The sequence below is a fragment of the Barbatula barbatula genome (genome assembly GCF_947034865.1).
Source record: "Barbatula barbatula genome assembly, chromosome: 22".
NCBI lineage: Eukaryota > Metazoa > Chordata > Actinopteri > Cypriniformes > Nemacheilidae > Barbatula > Barbatula barbatula.
The window spans coordinates 8128629-8144615 of NC_136785.1; the positions used below are offsets into that span (position 1 = coordinate 8128629).

The 15987-nt window shown below is 42.0% G+C and overlaps 2 protein-coding genes across 2 annotated transcripts; both read left to right on the forward strand.

Annotated features, from left to right (window-relative positions):
- Window positions 1–243: 243 nt before the first annotated feature.
- On the forward strand, window positions 244–2115 carry LOC306911702 (uncharacterized protein). Its single transcript, XM_079487246.1, has 4 exons — window positions 244–340; window positions 984–1038; window positions 1228–1560; window positions 1649–2115. The coding sequence occupies exons 2-4, from the start codon at window positions 993–995 to the stop codon at window positions 1750–1752; spliced, it is 483 nt and encodes a 160-aa protein (XP_079343372.1). The 5' UTR covers window positions 244–340; window positions 984–992; the 3' UTR covers window positions 1753–2115.
- Window positions 2116–2528: 413 nt separating this feature from the next.
- On the forward strand, window positions 2529–5727 carry LOC306910881 (uncharacterized protein). Its single transcript, XM_079485771.1, has 3 exons — window positions 2529–2592; window positions 3811–4885; window positions 4932–5727. Exon 2 carries the CDS (start codon window positions 3872–3874, stop codon window positions 4508–4510), a length of 639 nt encoding a protein of 212 aa, XP_079341897.1. The 5' UTR covers window positions 2529–2592; window positions 3811–3871; the 3' UTR covers window positions 4511–4885; window positions 4932–5727.
- The last annotated feature ends 10260 nt before the right edge of the window (window positions 5728–15987 follow it).

Below are 15987 nucleotides of genomic sequence, written 5' to 3' on the forward strand. Positions count from 1 at the left end.
AAAAATGTAACAACAAATATAAATAGGCTGCTTTAATATATTTGAGAGAGATTTCTGATTTTGGGGCACAAATGCATAGCATTTTTCTCTTCAAATATATTAACGTAAAATGAAGACATTGCAAAATAGCAATTTCTAGTTCATCCAAAAGGGGGAGACAAACCTCCACTACTTCATTTTCCTTCTCTCTTTTCCAGTGTCGTATCCACTGCTTTCATCTTGGTCACATCCAGTCTCCATAACGGTCCAGTTTTATGAATCACAAACAGGAAAGGACCTTCTGCCTAATAAAAGAACTCAGGCCGGGATTAAAACAGCATTACTGTAAAGCATCTGAAAGGTAACCATCTGTAAACTATGATGTCATGCTTGCTCAGGCAACAACAGAATTATATCCCTGCATTGCCTAATAAGATTTGCTTTGTTGTCTGGGATTACAGATTACAACGAGAGCTCATTTTTTCATCTCGAAAAAATGCACATTCGACATGCCAAATAATCTGTAAATGCACAGAGTGGGAAATTATTATTTCTCATGGGTGAGACTGAATATACATTTTAGACATTGTAAAGATGTTCTCACTCCATTTCTGCCTGCATGAACTGTATTGGTCTAAACATGGACATTGTACGGATGCAGCGTGGGGCAGGCTGCTGCAGTGCAGTGGTCCATTAGGTTTGTGTTTTGAAGGGTAAAGTGCTGTGTAAAACAGATAGGTGGAGCTATAGCACTTCTGAAGCATGGGTGTTCTTGATGCCACACACATCTGAAACGACAAAACATGTTTAATAACTTTATAAAGCAAATTTGACATGTTTTCCTAGTTCAGAGAAAGTAAACAAAGCTTATTTTGGGAATGACACAGCACTACTGAAACTGTATGCATTTGTGCATATTGTTGAATGAGGCATTTAAATAGCGCTTTATTGTGTAATGCTGTACACCCAAACCTCTTCTTAATATCTTTCTGATTTCACTACAGCGTTCTGCAATGAACACATCAAACCCTATGTTTGTGTGGATGGTATTTCTGGAAGGTAGGAGTATCATAAAGATAATACTATTAAAAATGAAGAAAATTATTAATTCATAATGAATAATAAACAATAATACTTTCATAATTAATTAAAAATAATATTCATTACATTACTTTATTATTTGGTCTGTAATGCATTCTATTGACACTGTAAATGTGTAAGTCAACAAACATGATTTTTCATTTGCAGTTCTGATAGGCACAGTCCTGTGTCAAGATGAAGAGAGTATTATTACGGTATGTCAAGAGGAAGATACTGACCTCAGAGTCAACTGCCTTCTGGAGCCCAAAGCCAACTACCACACAGACTTTGAGTTCTCCATGTCCAAAGGCAACAAGGAGATGATCGTAAACACTAACATCTCCGGTATTATGCCTGACCCCAAATTCAGACACAACACATTTGTGACAGAGATTGAACCCTACGGATTCAGACTAACCATTATGGGATTCACCATCACGGAGAACACTACTTTCATTTGCAAAGTAACCAAGACCCAGAAGACTCTGTTTGTTGAATTGGGTACAGTAATTGAGGTTCAATAGTATCATTATCCAAATCCATAACAAATATTTTCTCTCCCTAAATTTGAATTTGTCTTCCCTTACAGACACCATCGAGCCCTGCTCTGCCATCAGTGTGTTTCTGCTGGGTTATCCCTGGATCAGTCTTCTCATTCCTTTGTGCATAATACAGCTGTCGGAAGTCTCCTGAGAAATACCTAAAGGGATACCAGACACCACCAGAACATTACAGTCTTAACAAAAAGGGAAAACATTTATATACAGTTCTCAGCATATTTACTCTTTAGCACTCTTTTACAAATCTACGAGCTCTGCTTTTACAGTAAAGTAGCCTACTGACTCTGCAATGGTATTGTTTACTTATCACATGGCCAAAGCACAACTCCAGGCATTTTGTGTTGAGTAGCTGCATAACTCTGTCAAGTTAACCAATACATTTGTAAAGGACTGTGTTAATTTTGTGCCATTGATGTCGAAAATCATTACAAAAGGTTTAATTAATAAGACACATTAGAACAAAACGAATTAAATAAACATATTCTGATTGTAATAGGCCTATGTGTACAGCGATTTTTTGAAGATGTCAACAATAATGGCCACTTAAAAATGAAAGATTGCTTGACCAAAACTAAAAGCCATGTGATTCAACATTCAACGTAGTTATGCAGAGAAAAATATATAATTGTGTCAACATACATTTTTCATTAGGAAAAAGTATTTTTAAATTGTTTTGATATAACCTGGGGCACATAAAGGCTCGTTCATGGTTAATGTAGAGCAAAAAGGTCTGATGACATGGTAAATAGCTACATTTTATATGCACAAATTCTGCAAAATCGTGGATTTTTTTGTCTCTACATAATTTTATAGGTTTACTATTAGGCTATTCTAAAATGTGGAAAAAATATAAATCAACTGCGTGACCTAAAACATGTTGCTTGTCAAGAATCGAAAGTGAAAGCATCTCAACAATTCCAGCTCACAACTTCAGATCATTGCCTCATTCAGCAGAGAGCAAATCACGAACAAGGTTTGTAAATGTTTGGTTTTCCATCCTACATTTTTAATACGTTATCGATATAGACAAACATGTAAGATGATCGCTTCCTCGTTTACAAACCGCCTTAACAAAGCAGGGAATGGAAATACATACGAATAGGAAAACCTTTTTTTTGTGTCGTGGTCTGACTAGGTAAACACTGCCGAAAGCTTAATGTCAAAAACATAGCGCGAGATCAATCCAAAAACACTGCTTTCCCATTATTCTAACATATGTGAAGTTAAACACACCCAGGCAAAAATAGTGAGCACCAAACTGCCCTCTAAGGGGGTGAGACACTTGTTGAAAGGAGTAAAACATACAGGCTGCGTCCGAAATCGCAATTTCAAGAAGTAAAACAGTACGTTATATATTGTGAGTGGAAGTAGTATGAATTCATTAAGTTCATACTGCATGTGCCATGTTGTATGGTCATGTTACCCGTATGCTCTTTGACCTATGACGTATTAACAACAACCACTTGAGCGTTGATAATAATTTAGTCACGAGAATTTCATTTGGCACTTACATATAAACGCACGTCCGGGTTAAAGTTTTCCGACATATTTAATCTGATTTACTTTTGAAATTCGACCGATGTCGAAATGTATATAAAAATCTGTAGTAAAACAGGGAATTGAGCTGGAATCGAAAACAGCAGCTATATTCTTGGAATCGATTCTTTCGAGTCCCAAAACCAGGAACTGGATTCGGAATCGACTATCGAACATCCCTCGACCTCCTGCGCAAAAGGTAGGCCTACTGAAGGACTTGTGTGTGACCACGCTAATCTAATAATAATATAATAGTAAAACGAAATTTCGAAATGGTCTAGACTTGAGAAGCTCCGATGTTCATTACTTTAAATGTCAACTGTCCCAATTGGTTTTCATGAGACAAATTCAGAGACTCATCATTTCTCAAGAATCTCAGCATCTCCTTGTCTGGTGTTCGACTGGCCTTAGAGCGCCACCTCGAGTCATGTGGTAGACCATGTGTGTTCAGGTTGAAAACTTCACTGCTACACTTAAACTGTTTTTATACATAACCTTAATGGAAGGGCTCAGACCAAAATTGTGCCCCAGTTCCTTCCACGGGTAGAAAGTGCTTCTTATCATCTGCATACCAGAAAGTGTGCATTTAACATTTTATCATTTTGCTAGTTTCAATATATATAATTGTCTAATTTGTGTTCTGTAACCCCTGCAGGCTCATTAGGATCGGAAAAGACAAATCCAACATATACTTCCAAAGTTCACAGCCGTATTGCATGAGCATCAAAATGCCAATACAGTTTAGTGGATGGGAGACATACTGTGAGAAATCACGGCACCTTAAACCAGGCCAAGAACCCAAAAAAAGCCAAGGCTACATAATGTACCACGGAACACACAAAAACTCAGCATCAATGATTATATCATCAGGATTCAGGCCTTCTAGTGGGGGAAATTTGGGCCCCGGAGTCTACTGTAGTAGGGAGATTACCAAAGCCATGGGTTACCCCGGCGGCTGTGCTCCTGGTGACAGAGTTGTGTTCAAGTTGCGAGTGAGAGTAGGTAAAGTGAAGAGGATTGACTCAAAAAGTATGAACTTGAGGTACACTTGGCATCAGAATGGATATGATACAGCCTGGTTGCCCTCCCCTGGTGGAATGGAAGAAGACTGTGTCTGGGACCCAAAGCGACTTATAGTGATAGGAATAGCACACTGCACAGACGCCAGTACTAAGAGCTCCCTGGAGAGTCTTATTAAGAAGCAGGGACAGTTGCAGGAAGTGGATAAGAAAGGTCTGGATCAGTGTAAGGAGTGTGGAATACACACACAGGATAAACACACAACAGAGAAATGCTGGTCTTGTAAAACACCCGTATGCCCTTTTATGGATAAGCATGTCTGTCAAAAGAGCTGAACTGAAAGAGAAGGAATTTTAAAAGTTTTACTTAATTAATATTGCATATAGGAATTTATAGTCTGTTTAATATTTGACCTGTGTTTCTCTCTCCTTTATCGTAAAGGTGTGTTTCTCGGTGATAACCACTGTGTGTGCGTGTGTCTGTGTGTGCGCATGTGTCTGCATATTGTGTGTGTGCAGTGTTTTGTATTTAGGCCTGTTTGAAAAGGAGTGTGTCTGTCCTCTGTGTTTTATTTCTTTATATGTCTTGCTTATAGTCAATATCTTTCATGTACAGCTCTTTTGTAACAATGAAAATTGTAAACAGCGCTATATAAATAAAGTTGACTTGACTTGAAGGGAGTCATTTGTGTACAAATGCTGTGAATTTTTGTAATTGATTATTAAGTAATATCATCAGTGCAAAAACGAACATCAGTCATAGTTTTTACAAAGTGTGTTAATGCATTTCTCTGTGTGTGATATCATTGTTTAATGAGAAAATGTGTGCATATTAGGTGTACCAACACCATTAAGTTAACATGACAATTCAGCAAATCATACAACCTAAGGACAACAGTAAATATAAACCTTTGTTATTTTAATTTGTTTTGATAAATGCTAATAATCCAGTAAGAAACTATTAAATGATGCACATCATGAACAGTGAATGACAATTGCATAATTTAATGAATTTAATAGTTATAATAGTTATAATTACGACTCATAATAATAACTTCTCAAATACCTTTGTTTGCCTGTTATAAGTCATACAATTTGGGACGGTTTTGTTTTCATTGGGAGTTGCCTAAGGATAAGAATGTAATGTCCCTCATTTGATATTGCTGCCATTTGTAAGGGATTCATTTTCCATGAAGAAACTGCAAGGTTATTAATTGAAACGAAACAGAAATGGTCCATTGATGCATGTAGATATTTACTGATTCCTGAAAATGTTTATAGTTAATATTAGTTAAAGCTAATTTCCTAATTTTTCGAGTCCTGAGTTTACAGCACCTTCCAATCATTGTACTTTTCTTGTTCCATTTCTACTGATTCTTTTGCTTAGTACATTTGAATAGATTTACAGTTTTCAATTTTTTTTATTATTTGATGTAGTTGATTTTGTTTATACACTAGATACTTTGATACTAGTGGTTTCTCGTTTTAAAGACCATTCAATTTGCCAGCATGTGCAGTGGTCGAATCAAAATAAAATAGCTGTATTGGTCTACTTGAAACCCAAGATTAATGTTGTTGGCTGATATTTCGATTATTTATTTATTACTGATGAAAGCACAACATTTCTGACTATAACATGCTGAATGCCTGTCCCTGTTAGATAGTATGCCACATGCAAAGAAAGGAAATGTATCTTTTATACGTCTTTTTGTATATTTGTCTAATACAATATGTTGTTTTTGTAACACTCCCGTCGGTCCCTATGTTTTTCCCCGATTTTGTCTCAGGACGTTCTTTTCCCACTCTCCCTCACGAGTCCCTCTTCAATTTTAGATTAGATTAGATTCAACTTTATTGTCATTACACATATACAAGTACAGTGTAACGAAATGTAGTTTAGGTCTAACCAGAAGTGCAATTAGCAAGTGCAGGATATACAGTTAGAATAAATACAGAATAAAATAGCGAGAATATAATACAGTGGGCATGGACTATAAAAATATTTTGCAGTAGGAATGTTCTATGAAAATATGACAGTAGGTATATACTATGAACAATATATACAGATGACTATATACTATGAACATTAATGTACAGGTGGATATGAACAGATAATAATTTAGATAAATTATTGTCTAAATAAATTAGACAATAATAAATTATTGACATTGGCTATTAAAGTTGCAGTGCAATAGGTGAGTTAATGCAGTTGAAGTTGCAGTTATTAAAGTTACGGTGCAGTATATGAGTTAATGCAGTTATTAAAGTTACGGTGCAGTATATGAGTTAATGCAGTTAATAGGTTGCAGTCCAGAAGATGAGTTAATGCAGTTAATAGAGTTACAGTGCAGTTGATTAGTTAATGCAGTTATTGAAGTTATAGTGCAATTGATGAGTAGATGCAGTTAATAGAGTTACAGTGCAGTTGGTTAGTTAATGCAGTTACTGAAGTTACAGTGCAATTGATGAGTAGATGCAGTTAATAGAGTTACAGTGCAGTTGGTTAGTTAATGCAGTTATTGAAGTTACAGTGCAATAGATGAGTAGATGCAGTCAATAGAATTACAGTGCAGTAGATGGGTTAATGCAGTTATGGAAGTGGTCCATTAGTGCAAATGAGCATTCAGTTAATTGCCCCATTATTCCCCAATATTCCCCACTACCAGGACATACACTTTCTCACTTGCCCATTGTTTGTTGTCTGGTATTAATGTTATGTAACGTGTAGGGTTTTTATTGTGATTTTTATTGTGGTTTAAACGTGCTTTTACATTTAATATGCTTTATGATTTCATTATTGATTACTAACCGTGCATATTATGTTGAAAATATAACCAGTCTGTGAGTTGGGATAACCAAGAGTTAGGGTGATATTGAGTGTGTTTCCACAGGAAACGGTATGTATGTGTGTAAAGATTAGATTACACACGGAGCCCCATGCAATGTGGTGGATTGTGGGGGCCTCTATATAATGTGTTGCAGATGATTCGAGAGCAAAGCAGTGTGACCTGGTTGGTTGAGACAGGACAAAGAAGAGAAAGCTGATAGGATGAGTCCTAACCCCCAACTGGAGAAGAGACCCGTCGTGAAATATTATAAAAAGCTGTGAAACTGTTTTTCGTGGTCGGTTCTTTGTGTAAGACTTTAGCTGTATTGTTTGAGACTTCTGATCAATAAATTTCAACATTTTCTTAACTGGCCTCTCTCCAATTTTGAACACGCAGAACATTGTTTTAATGTTCATCAAACGCAACTTGGTTAGTGTTTATTTGGATTACCCTGTTTGTTCCGTGGATGTTATTTTTGATTACGTGTTCCTGTGGATGTCTTGGATTCTCTGTTTGTTCCTGATTTCACCTTTTATAATTAAACCTTTCACCAAGTTCACTCTTGGCATCGTCGTTCTTCGTCTATGACTCGTTACAGTTTTAAAAACAACAATCTATGTTATGGGATTTAGTAGTCTAATTCATTTAGTCTTACTTTTAACTCAACTTGTGTTGTCCCAACAAAATCAACAAAATTGTTGTGCTTTTTAACACAAACAATGTGTAAATAACTAACACATTGTTTTTGAGAGTGTATGTCGCTTTTCTAATGTAAATTTCTTAAATAACTTTTATTTTTAAATGTATTGATAAGACACAAACTTTTGAAGTATTTTTATTTTGCTTGTACGCAGGGTCAGAACGTGGTACAATAAGATCATTTAAAAATCTGTTAAAAAAGTTTGTAATTAACAGTTTGTAGAAAAAAATTAACAAACAACATTTTAAAAACTTCAGACAATTTTTAGACAAACCCTTCATTAGTATTTTGATATCGCCCTATAGTTTTGGGCAGATTTCACCAATGATTGTGATTTTACTTGGTTCCCAAACACAGTCTTCCTCAAGACCACTTGGCACCATGCCGCATTTTGGAGGGCACCAGGCGGTGTCATAACAGTGGGGTGGATCATGCCAGGTTGTTCGTAATGGGTGATTCTGGCGATCGATCTTTATCACTTTACCTACATCGACTTTGACTCTCAGAACAACTCTCTGATCGTCACCTAACTTTAGAGGGTATCTGGAGGCCTTTTTAAGATCTCGACTGAGGTAGACGCCACGGCCGAGCATCCCTTCAGTAGACTGTTCAAAGCCAGATGCTTTAATTCTGTCAGCAGCCTCCCTGGATGTGCCATGGTACATCCTGTAGATTTTTCCACCCTGTGGTTCTATGTAGCTTTCGAGGCATGGTGGGGCGCCTGGACCCAAGTCATCTTCAGCCCACATGTTTGCACCTGTATAAAATTAATGATTCAAATATTAAAGTGTAACATCAAAAATCACATTATACAATGAGAGAAATAAGCAATGAAAAAACATACCAGTACATTTTCCTTTATTTGAGGGATTTTCCATTAATGCTAAAATGTTATTTAAAGCAGTGCAAAATGTTAATACAGGCAACTAACTGTAAAAAATGAATACGGAAAATCCCTTCCTATTTATACAGTAGGGTACGTCACGATGAGATTCGATTATGATTCAGTGAGCTGTGATGATAAAACGATTGTCGATGCATCTTTTTTCCCATACAAATGTTATTTTGCTTGAACTAGGCCTATTTATATTCACCCAGACCGATTTTTCTTCAAATCAACCGCGGTGGTTGGGAAATATATATTATTTATATAAATAATCATATTTATATTATTAAATTTGCGTGTACCAACCACATGACGAGTTGAAGAGTAATAGAAACCTTATTTAAATTGAAATTGTTAAATAATTAAATACTGGAAATTGAAAAATGATATCTGAAATAAATGAGAATGAATCATGTTTAATGCGCAAATCCAGCAGTGAAAGGCACACTAAGATTTAAATAAACATAAGTAATGACATGAAATAAATTGCAGTCAGATAAGTATTGAGCCTACGGTCCTTAAGAGTTCCATTTTAAACCAACCATTTAAACCTGCCTTCTTGTTTAGATTGCTATAAATATTGCTTCCAATGTTTCCTCATCTGTAAGTCGCTTTGGATAAAAGCGTCTGCTAAATGTAAATATAATTGTAAATACGTTACTTTTCCCTATGTTAATGGGAAATATACATGTTGACACTCTCCAGATTAAAATATGTCCAGCTGCACTAAATGCGCGTTCAGGAGATGTGTAGGCTACTGGAGCGCAAATGAATAGATTCGCGGCCAAACCTGTGCGCGCTCCGACACTCCGACGCAAGCTGGTCATAGCCATTTAAGATTTTATCTATCTGTTCATTTCATAACAAGATCAACTACAGAATCGGCTGAATAATCTGGGTTTTGCCGTGCAGGCCCGCGCTCGAACGCACCAACGGAAATTATTTCTGTTAATGTAAAATCTTTTAAATAAAATATCCACAACTGAAAGGCTAAAAATAGCAATCGATTTTTGACATTCGCGAATCCATTCAGAGTCATCCACGTCCGAATCGCGATGCACCAAGAATCGAATTTTCCCCGCACCTCCATATATTGTTGCCTACTTTTACGGATTTTTCAAAAGTGAGGATATTAATAAAATGCCATAAAATAATTAACATTTACAGCATAAAGTAATCAAACTGGTTGTAACAAGATTTTACAAACTATACAAACAAGCACCATATATGTTTAACCAAAGGAAAGATAACTTACCTCTGGCTTTGCTCGTAACTCTGATCACAGACCTTCTAAAAACACGTTTTATATCATTCAGGGCGTGACTACGAAAGATGTTCCTCTGACTTTTACTTTCTATTCATGCAGTACGCTTTTTTGAACTTTTTACAGTTTGCTCTATGGAATTTGTGGCTCGTGGTGCTTCTGAAGTTTGTAATATTGAATAGAAACTTGCCTCTTTGATTTGATCCAACATCCAAAATCAAAGAGTGTTTTAATATTGTGTATGCCGTATATAGTGATAAATCTGAAGCAAACTGGGTGCATTGTATGAAATTTTTTTACTTTATAAGCTGTTCTGCAGTTACCCAACAAAAAATAAATAAATTTTTAAAATTCAGATCTAACAAAAACCAACAGTTATGAAATCTGGTGTCATATAAGGACATGTCTTAACATTCAGGACTGGTCTAATTTTCACACATTGTCAACTTTTAATTTAAGTTAGTGAACACCATATTGTATAGTAAAAGTTCTATTAAAATGTACCTAACAAATGAAGAGAACCGAAAGTAACTTCAGCTATATTTACTTTATTTAAAGCACATTTCCAGTGTGGTTTAAGTTTCGTTTCTGTGTACAAGGATGTTTTCCTGTAACTGTTCAACCTTGAAAACTATTTACAGTTGTGAAGGCAGAGGGGCTCAGTCTTAGAACAATGAACACTACGATTCATACATTCAGACAGATCAGATAAAAACATGACATGACTTGTATTTAATAACAATGTGTAGATTTCTGAGTATAAATGATTAAATCATTGTTATCGTTTAAACATCAATAATCTTTAAATTGTGCTTGATGAGGAACACAGGATATGTTTTTGAATAAGCTGTTGCTCATGGAACTGACCATAATACGAATGCATGGATTCATATAACAGTAAATCATAACCTGGCTGCCGCATTGAGAAAGCTAGACAGAGGTTTTTACATCAGTGATGTCAAATGCTCATTGGCTGCCATGTTTCATAAAAGGTTTGGGTATAGGGATTGGTTTAAATTAGTATATTGTTTTGTAAACTATTGTCCCGGCATGTGTATCTGCATGTCCTGTATTGCTTTACAAAATTGTAAAAGATGTATGATATAATTTTGCAACTGGAAATACATTAAATACTTGACAATGTTGTACATACACACAGCATTAATCCAAATGTGCAAAATGTTATGCTTTTATTGTTAGAATAGGCGGATGCAAGTTGCAAGAAAATAATCTCTTTATTGAGATGAGTGTAAATCCAGCACATTGCAGCCAGCTGGAGAGTGGTGACGCAGGGAACTCGATGGGTATCCAGTGAAGAGGTGTCCTGATGGAATGAGGAAGTTCCCGGAGTGAGGAGTGGTAACTGGTGCGGGATCCAAACGAGACTGGAACGGGTATAACACGACCCGAAAAACTAGACTTTACAATGTTCTCTACCTTATAAACATGAGATAAAATTGGTTTATGGAATGTTTAATTCATTAATACTCAGCTGTATACATCCTTAAATCATGTTTAATCAGCTTAGCACAATATTTCTATAAAATATTTACCATATGCTAAAATTGTTCTATGGAAATATATAAAGCATTCATAAATATTGTGACACTTTACAAAACACTTCAACCCATGTGTGGTGTATGGGTCTGTGGGACCTGTTTTCTGTCATGATTCTCGTGGTGAGACACGGACAGAGGACCCAGGTGCAGACAGCGGGTAAGGGGTTAACATATTTAATAAATAATAAAACAAAGACCCACGTGGGGGTAACATAACAAAACATGGGAATATAATGACAAGACAGAACTGGACTAAAACTAACTACACATAAACAAGACTTGAATAAACTGTTGACATAAACTACAAATAACTAAACTAACACAACAGGAACTCACCACACAAACCACAATGAACCAGCACAAGACACAAGGGCAATAAATAAGGGAGCAAATCAAGAGGGAAACAGGTGAAGGGCATGAAGCAATAACGAGGGTAACGAGAGGATGGAGGGAACGAGACGTTGTGAGAGACTGACTGGGGTTTGATCTTGAGAACCTACCTTCTCCGAGATAATTAATTATAAAACGCCAATGGGCTTGGCGAATGGCACGCGCACGCCAGTCTCCGCCCCGTGCATACGGGTATAAAGGAAGATAGCGGCGGTCATTCACTCACCCTTTGTACTGAGGAACCTGAGAGGGCACTCCCGTTCACTGCAGTGATTCGGTGCAGCGTTGTGGCATGAAGTCACAACGTCTCGTTCCCTCCATCAGGGAACCGAGGTTACAGACGTAACCGAGACATTCCCCTTCAGTCGGTCTCTCGACGTTGTGAGAGACTGACTGGGGATCAATCTTAAACGCCACAGCGCTTGCACCGATATCACGACCTCTAGCGGAGCGACCCTGACTGGGCTAGCGAGTCACAAGAGTGCTACCGCGAGACGTAATCTTCCAGTCATATAGTATTGGTCATACTGAGAAGCCTCTACTGACGGCCTCACGGACAGTGGCGTACGCCTCTAGTAGCGAGGAGCTGTCCGGAGCCGAACACTGGGGAAACACTGCTCTCCTCTTAGAAGAGTGTGTTACGGAGGCCACATCCTACCCGGAGGGGAGGTACATGTGGAGACATGACATGGTCTCCCCGGCGGGGAGAACAACATGCGGAAAGGTGTTAGCCCGAATAGGGGACAATCCAGGTGGGATTACCACCGGCGGGGAGGTCACAGATTCACCAATCGGGAAATCCTAAGTGAGGAATTCAACACACGGGACGACCCAGTGGGGAGTCACTACGTATGGGGCACTAGTCCTAATACAGGGGTCTGCCTGAGCAGGGATGACTCTACCTATAACGGACCTGGTTCTAACAGACGGCTCCGCTCAGTCTGTTACCAAGTGCAATGATTAGTGATGGATGGAATGCCTATACTTCGCCCGAGAGGGGAAAGTAGGTAGGCTACAATAGCGCACTAGTCTCACCTGGTGAGGGGAGAAGGCGCTTTCGCAGGCGTACGCCCAAACCAGGAGCCCACCCTAAACGTTGGCGGCGTTTAAGGCATGTGCTGCAACTGGTTCCACGTGGAGATTGTAAACCCTCGTGAAGGTACTGGGCGTAGCCCAACCCGCAGTTCTACAATGTCTGCCAGAGAGGCGCCCTGCCAGTGCCCACGAGTGGAGTGGGCTCTCACTGCCAGCGAGCACGGCGATCCTGGGATTGGTACCCAGTGCGCCACCTCTGTTTGGAGACAGCCCCCCCCGGGTGCTGTCTCCCAGAACAGACAAAGAGCTGCTCAGAGCTTCTGCGGCTCTGTGTGCGGTCCAGACCGAGGCGCAGCGCGCGTACTGGACACAACACATAAAAAGGTTGGGTCTTCCTCTCCGGAGGGGAGCGCCTGCAGGTTCACCACCTGGTCCCGGAAGGGAGTAGTGGGAAGCTTGGGCACGTCGTCGGGACAGGATCTCAGGACCACGTGAGAATTACCGATCCCGAGTTCCAGGCACCTTTGGGACACAGAGAATGCCTGTAGGTCCCCCACCCTCTTGAAGGAGGTGAGCGCCACAAAGAGTGCATCTTTCATCCAACTGAGGAAGATTCGCAATTCTAAGGGGCTCACCAGGGCCGTACCAAGGCCCTGTAGGACCACATTAGGGTCCCAAGAGGGTACGGAGCGCGGCCAAGGTGGATCCACCCTTCTCGCGCTCCTGAGGAACCTGGTGACCAGGATGTGCTGACGGGGATACTTACCTGCGGGTCAGCACTGATCCGATCAGGCAACTCCGCGGGTTCTCCTCCCGGGGAGAACACCAGGACAATTTGGCGCCACCATAAGCGTGTAACCGCCTAGAGGCGGGGCTCTAGCCTGTAAGACAGTCTCCCGGACCGCTAACGGGCAAGCCCTCGTCCCGTCCAGGGGCCAGGCATGGAGGTTCCAGAGGCCTGCATTGGGGTGCCACAACGTGCCCTTCCCCTGCAACGGAAGGTCCTTCGTCAGGGGAATGGGCCAGGGGGGGCCGTCGTCAGATCTACCAGATCCGAGAGCCAGGTCTGGTTGGGGCAGTATGGCGCCACTCACCAGAACCTGATGCCCCTTTTCCCTGACCTTGCACAGGACCTGTGCAAGGAGGCTCACTGGGGGGAAAGGCGTACTTCCGCTTGTCCCGCGGCCAGCTGTGCGCTAGGGCATCCGTGCCGAGGGGACCCTCGGTCTGGGAATACCATAGCGGGTAATGGGTGGAGTCCGGGGAGGCAACAGGTCCACCTGTGCCTGCCGAACCGCTTCCCACATGAGCCGGGCTGCACGGGGATGGAGTCGCCACTCTCCGCGGGGAGTACACTGTCGAGAGAGCGCATCGGCTGTCTGGCTCAGGTACCCGGAAGAAACGTGGCCCGCAGGGATTTCACCTGCTGACTCTAAAGGAGGAGGCGTCGGGCGAGTTGTGATAACTGCGGTGAGCGTAGGCCGCCTTGCGATTGATGTACGCCACGGCAGTCGTGCTGTCCACCCGGACTAGCACGTGTTTGTCCTGCACGAGGGGCTGGAGCCTCCTCAGTGCCAGAAGGACTGCCAGCAACTCTAGGCAGTTGATATGCCAACGCAGTCGGGGACCCGTCCACCGACCCTATACTGCGTGCCCACTTGCACACCGCACCCCACCCTTGCAGGGAGGCGTCTGCCGTTACCACGGCACGCCTCAAAACCTGTCCGAGCGGAACCCCCGCTCTGAGAAAGGTCAAGTCTGACCAGGGTAAGAGAGTGCGAAGGCACTGAGGCGTTACCGTAATCCGCCTGGTGCAGGCGTGCCACGCCGTCCATGGAACCCGACTCTGTAGCCAGTGCTGAAGCGGCCGCATGTGCATCACCCCGAGAGGGATTACCCCCGTCGAGGACACCATGTGCCCCAGGAGCCTCTGAAAATTATTCAGCGGCGTCAAGGGATTCTGACTGATCAACCTCAGACAGCGCAGCACTGACTGTACACGCTCGTTGGTGAGACGTGCTGACATACGGACAGAGTCTAGTTCCATACCGAGGTAAGAGGTGCTCTGCGCGGGGGAGAGCTTGCTCTTCTCCTGGTTGACCCGGAGGCCTAGACGGTCTAGGTGCCGAAGCACAAGGTCCCTGTGCGTGCACAACACATCTCGCGAGTGTGCCAAGACAAGCCAGTCGTCGAGATAGTTTAGCACTCGCACGCCTTGCTCCCTGACAGGAGCTAAGGCAGCCTCCACTAGTTTGGAAAAAACCCGTGGAGACAGGGCCAGACCGAATGGCAGGACCCTGTACTGATTCGCCCTTCCCTCGAACGCGAACCGTAGGAACGGCCGGTGTCGGGGGAGAATAGAGACGTGAAAGTACGCGTCCTTCAGGTCGATTGCCACGAACCAATCCTGGTGACGTACCAAGCCCAGGATGCGTCTCTGCGTCAGCATTCTGAACGGCAGCCTGCAGGTGCTTGTTCAGGCGACGCAGATCCAAAATGGGCGCAGCCCCCCGCCCTTTTTGGGCACGATGAAGTACGGGCTGTAAAACCCGGACGACATCTCGGTGATGGGACGGGTTCGACCGCAACCCTTAGCCAGAAGGGCGGCGACCTCCTGCCGAAGCACGGAAGCATTCTCTCCTCGCACCGAGGTGTACAGAATGCCCCGAAACTTGGGGGGGCGCTTGGCGAATTGGATCGAGTAACCGAGACGGACTGTCCTCTCTATCCAGTGTGACGGGCTGGTGCGCTACCAAGCGCCCAAGAACCGCGACAACGGGACCAGAGGGACAATCTGCTTCACCGTGCCGGGGAAGGCTGGTTCGGTGGCTGACAGTACGGTCACCTCGCACAGGGGGGACCCCCCGGGAGGTTGACGGCTCTGTATGTTTACCTGCTTCAGGCGGCCTGACGCAATGTCCAGGGGAGATTGTGGTCGGCGGCCCGATCCATCCAATACACCGTCTGGACGAGAGTGTTGTGGAGGAAAACCCAGGGGAGATTTGTCTCTTTGAGAGTATGTGGGCGCCGGACCCTAAAAAGGGCCCAGACTCGATGGAACGCGGCAGGCAGCATCCTTCTCCGATCCGGCGTTGGAAAGGCCGGGATTCGGGCCCAGTAAAATCTCCCCCTGGTTCGTCCCGTCAGACCA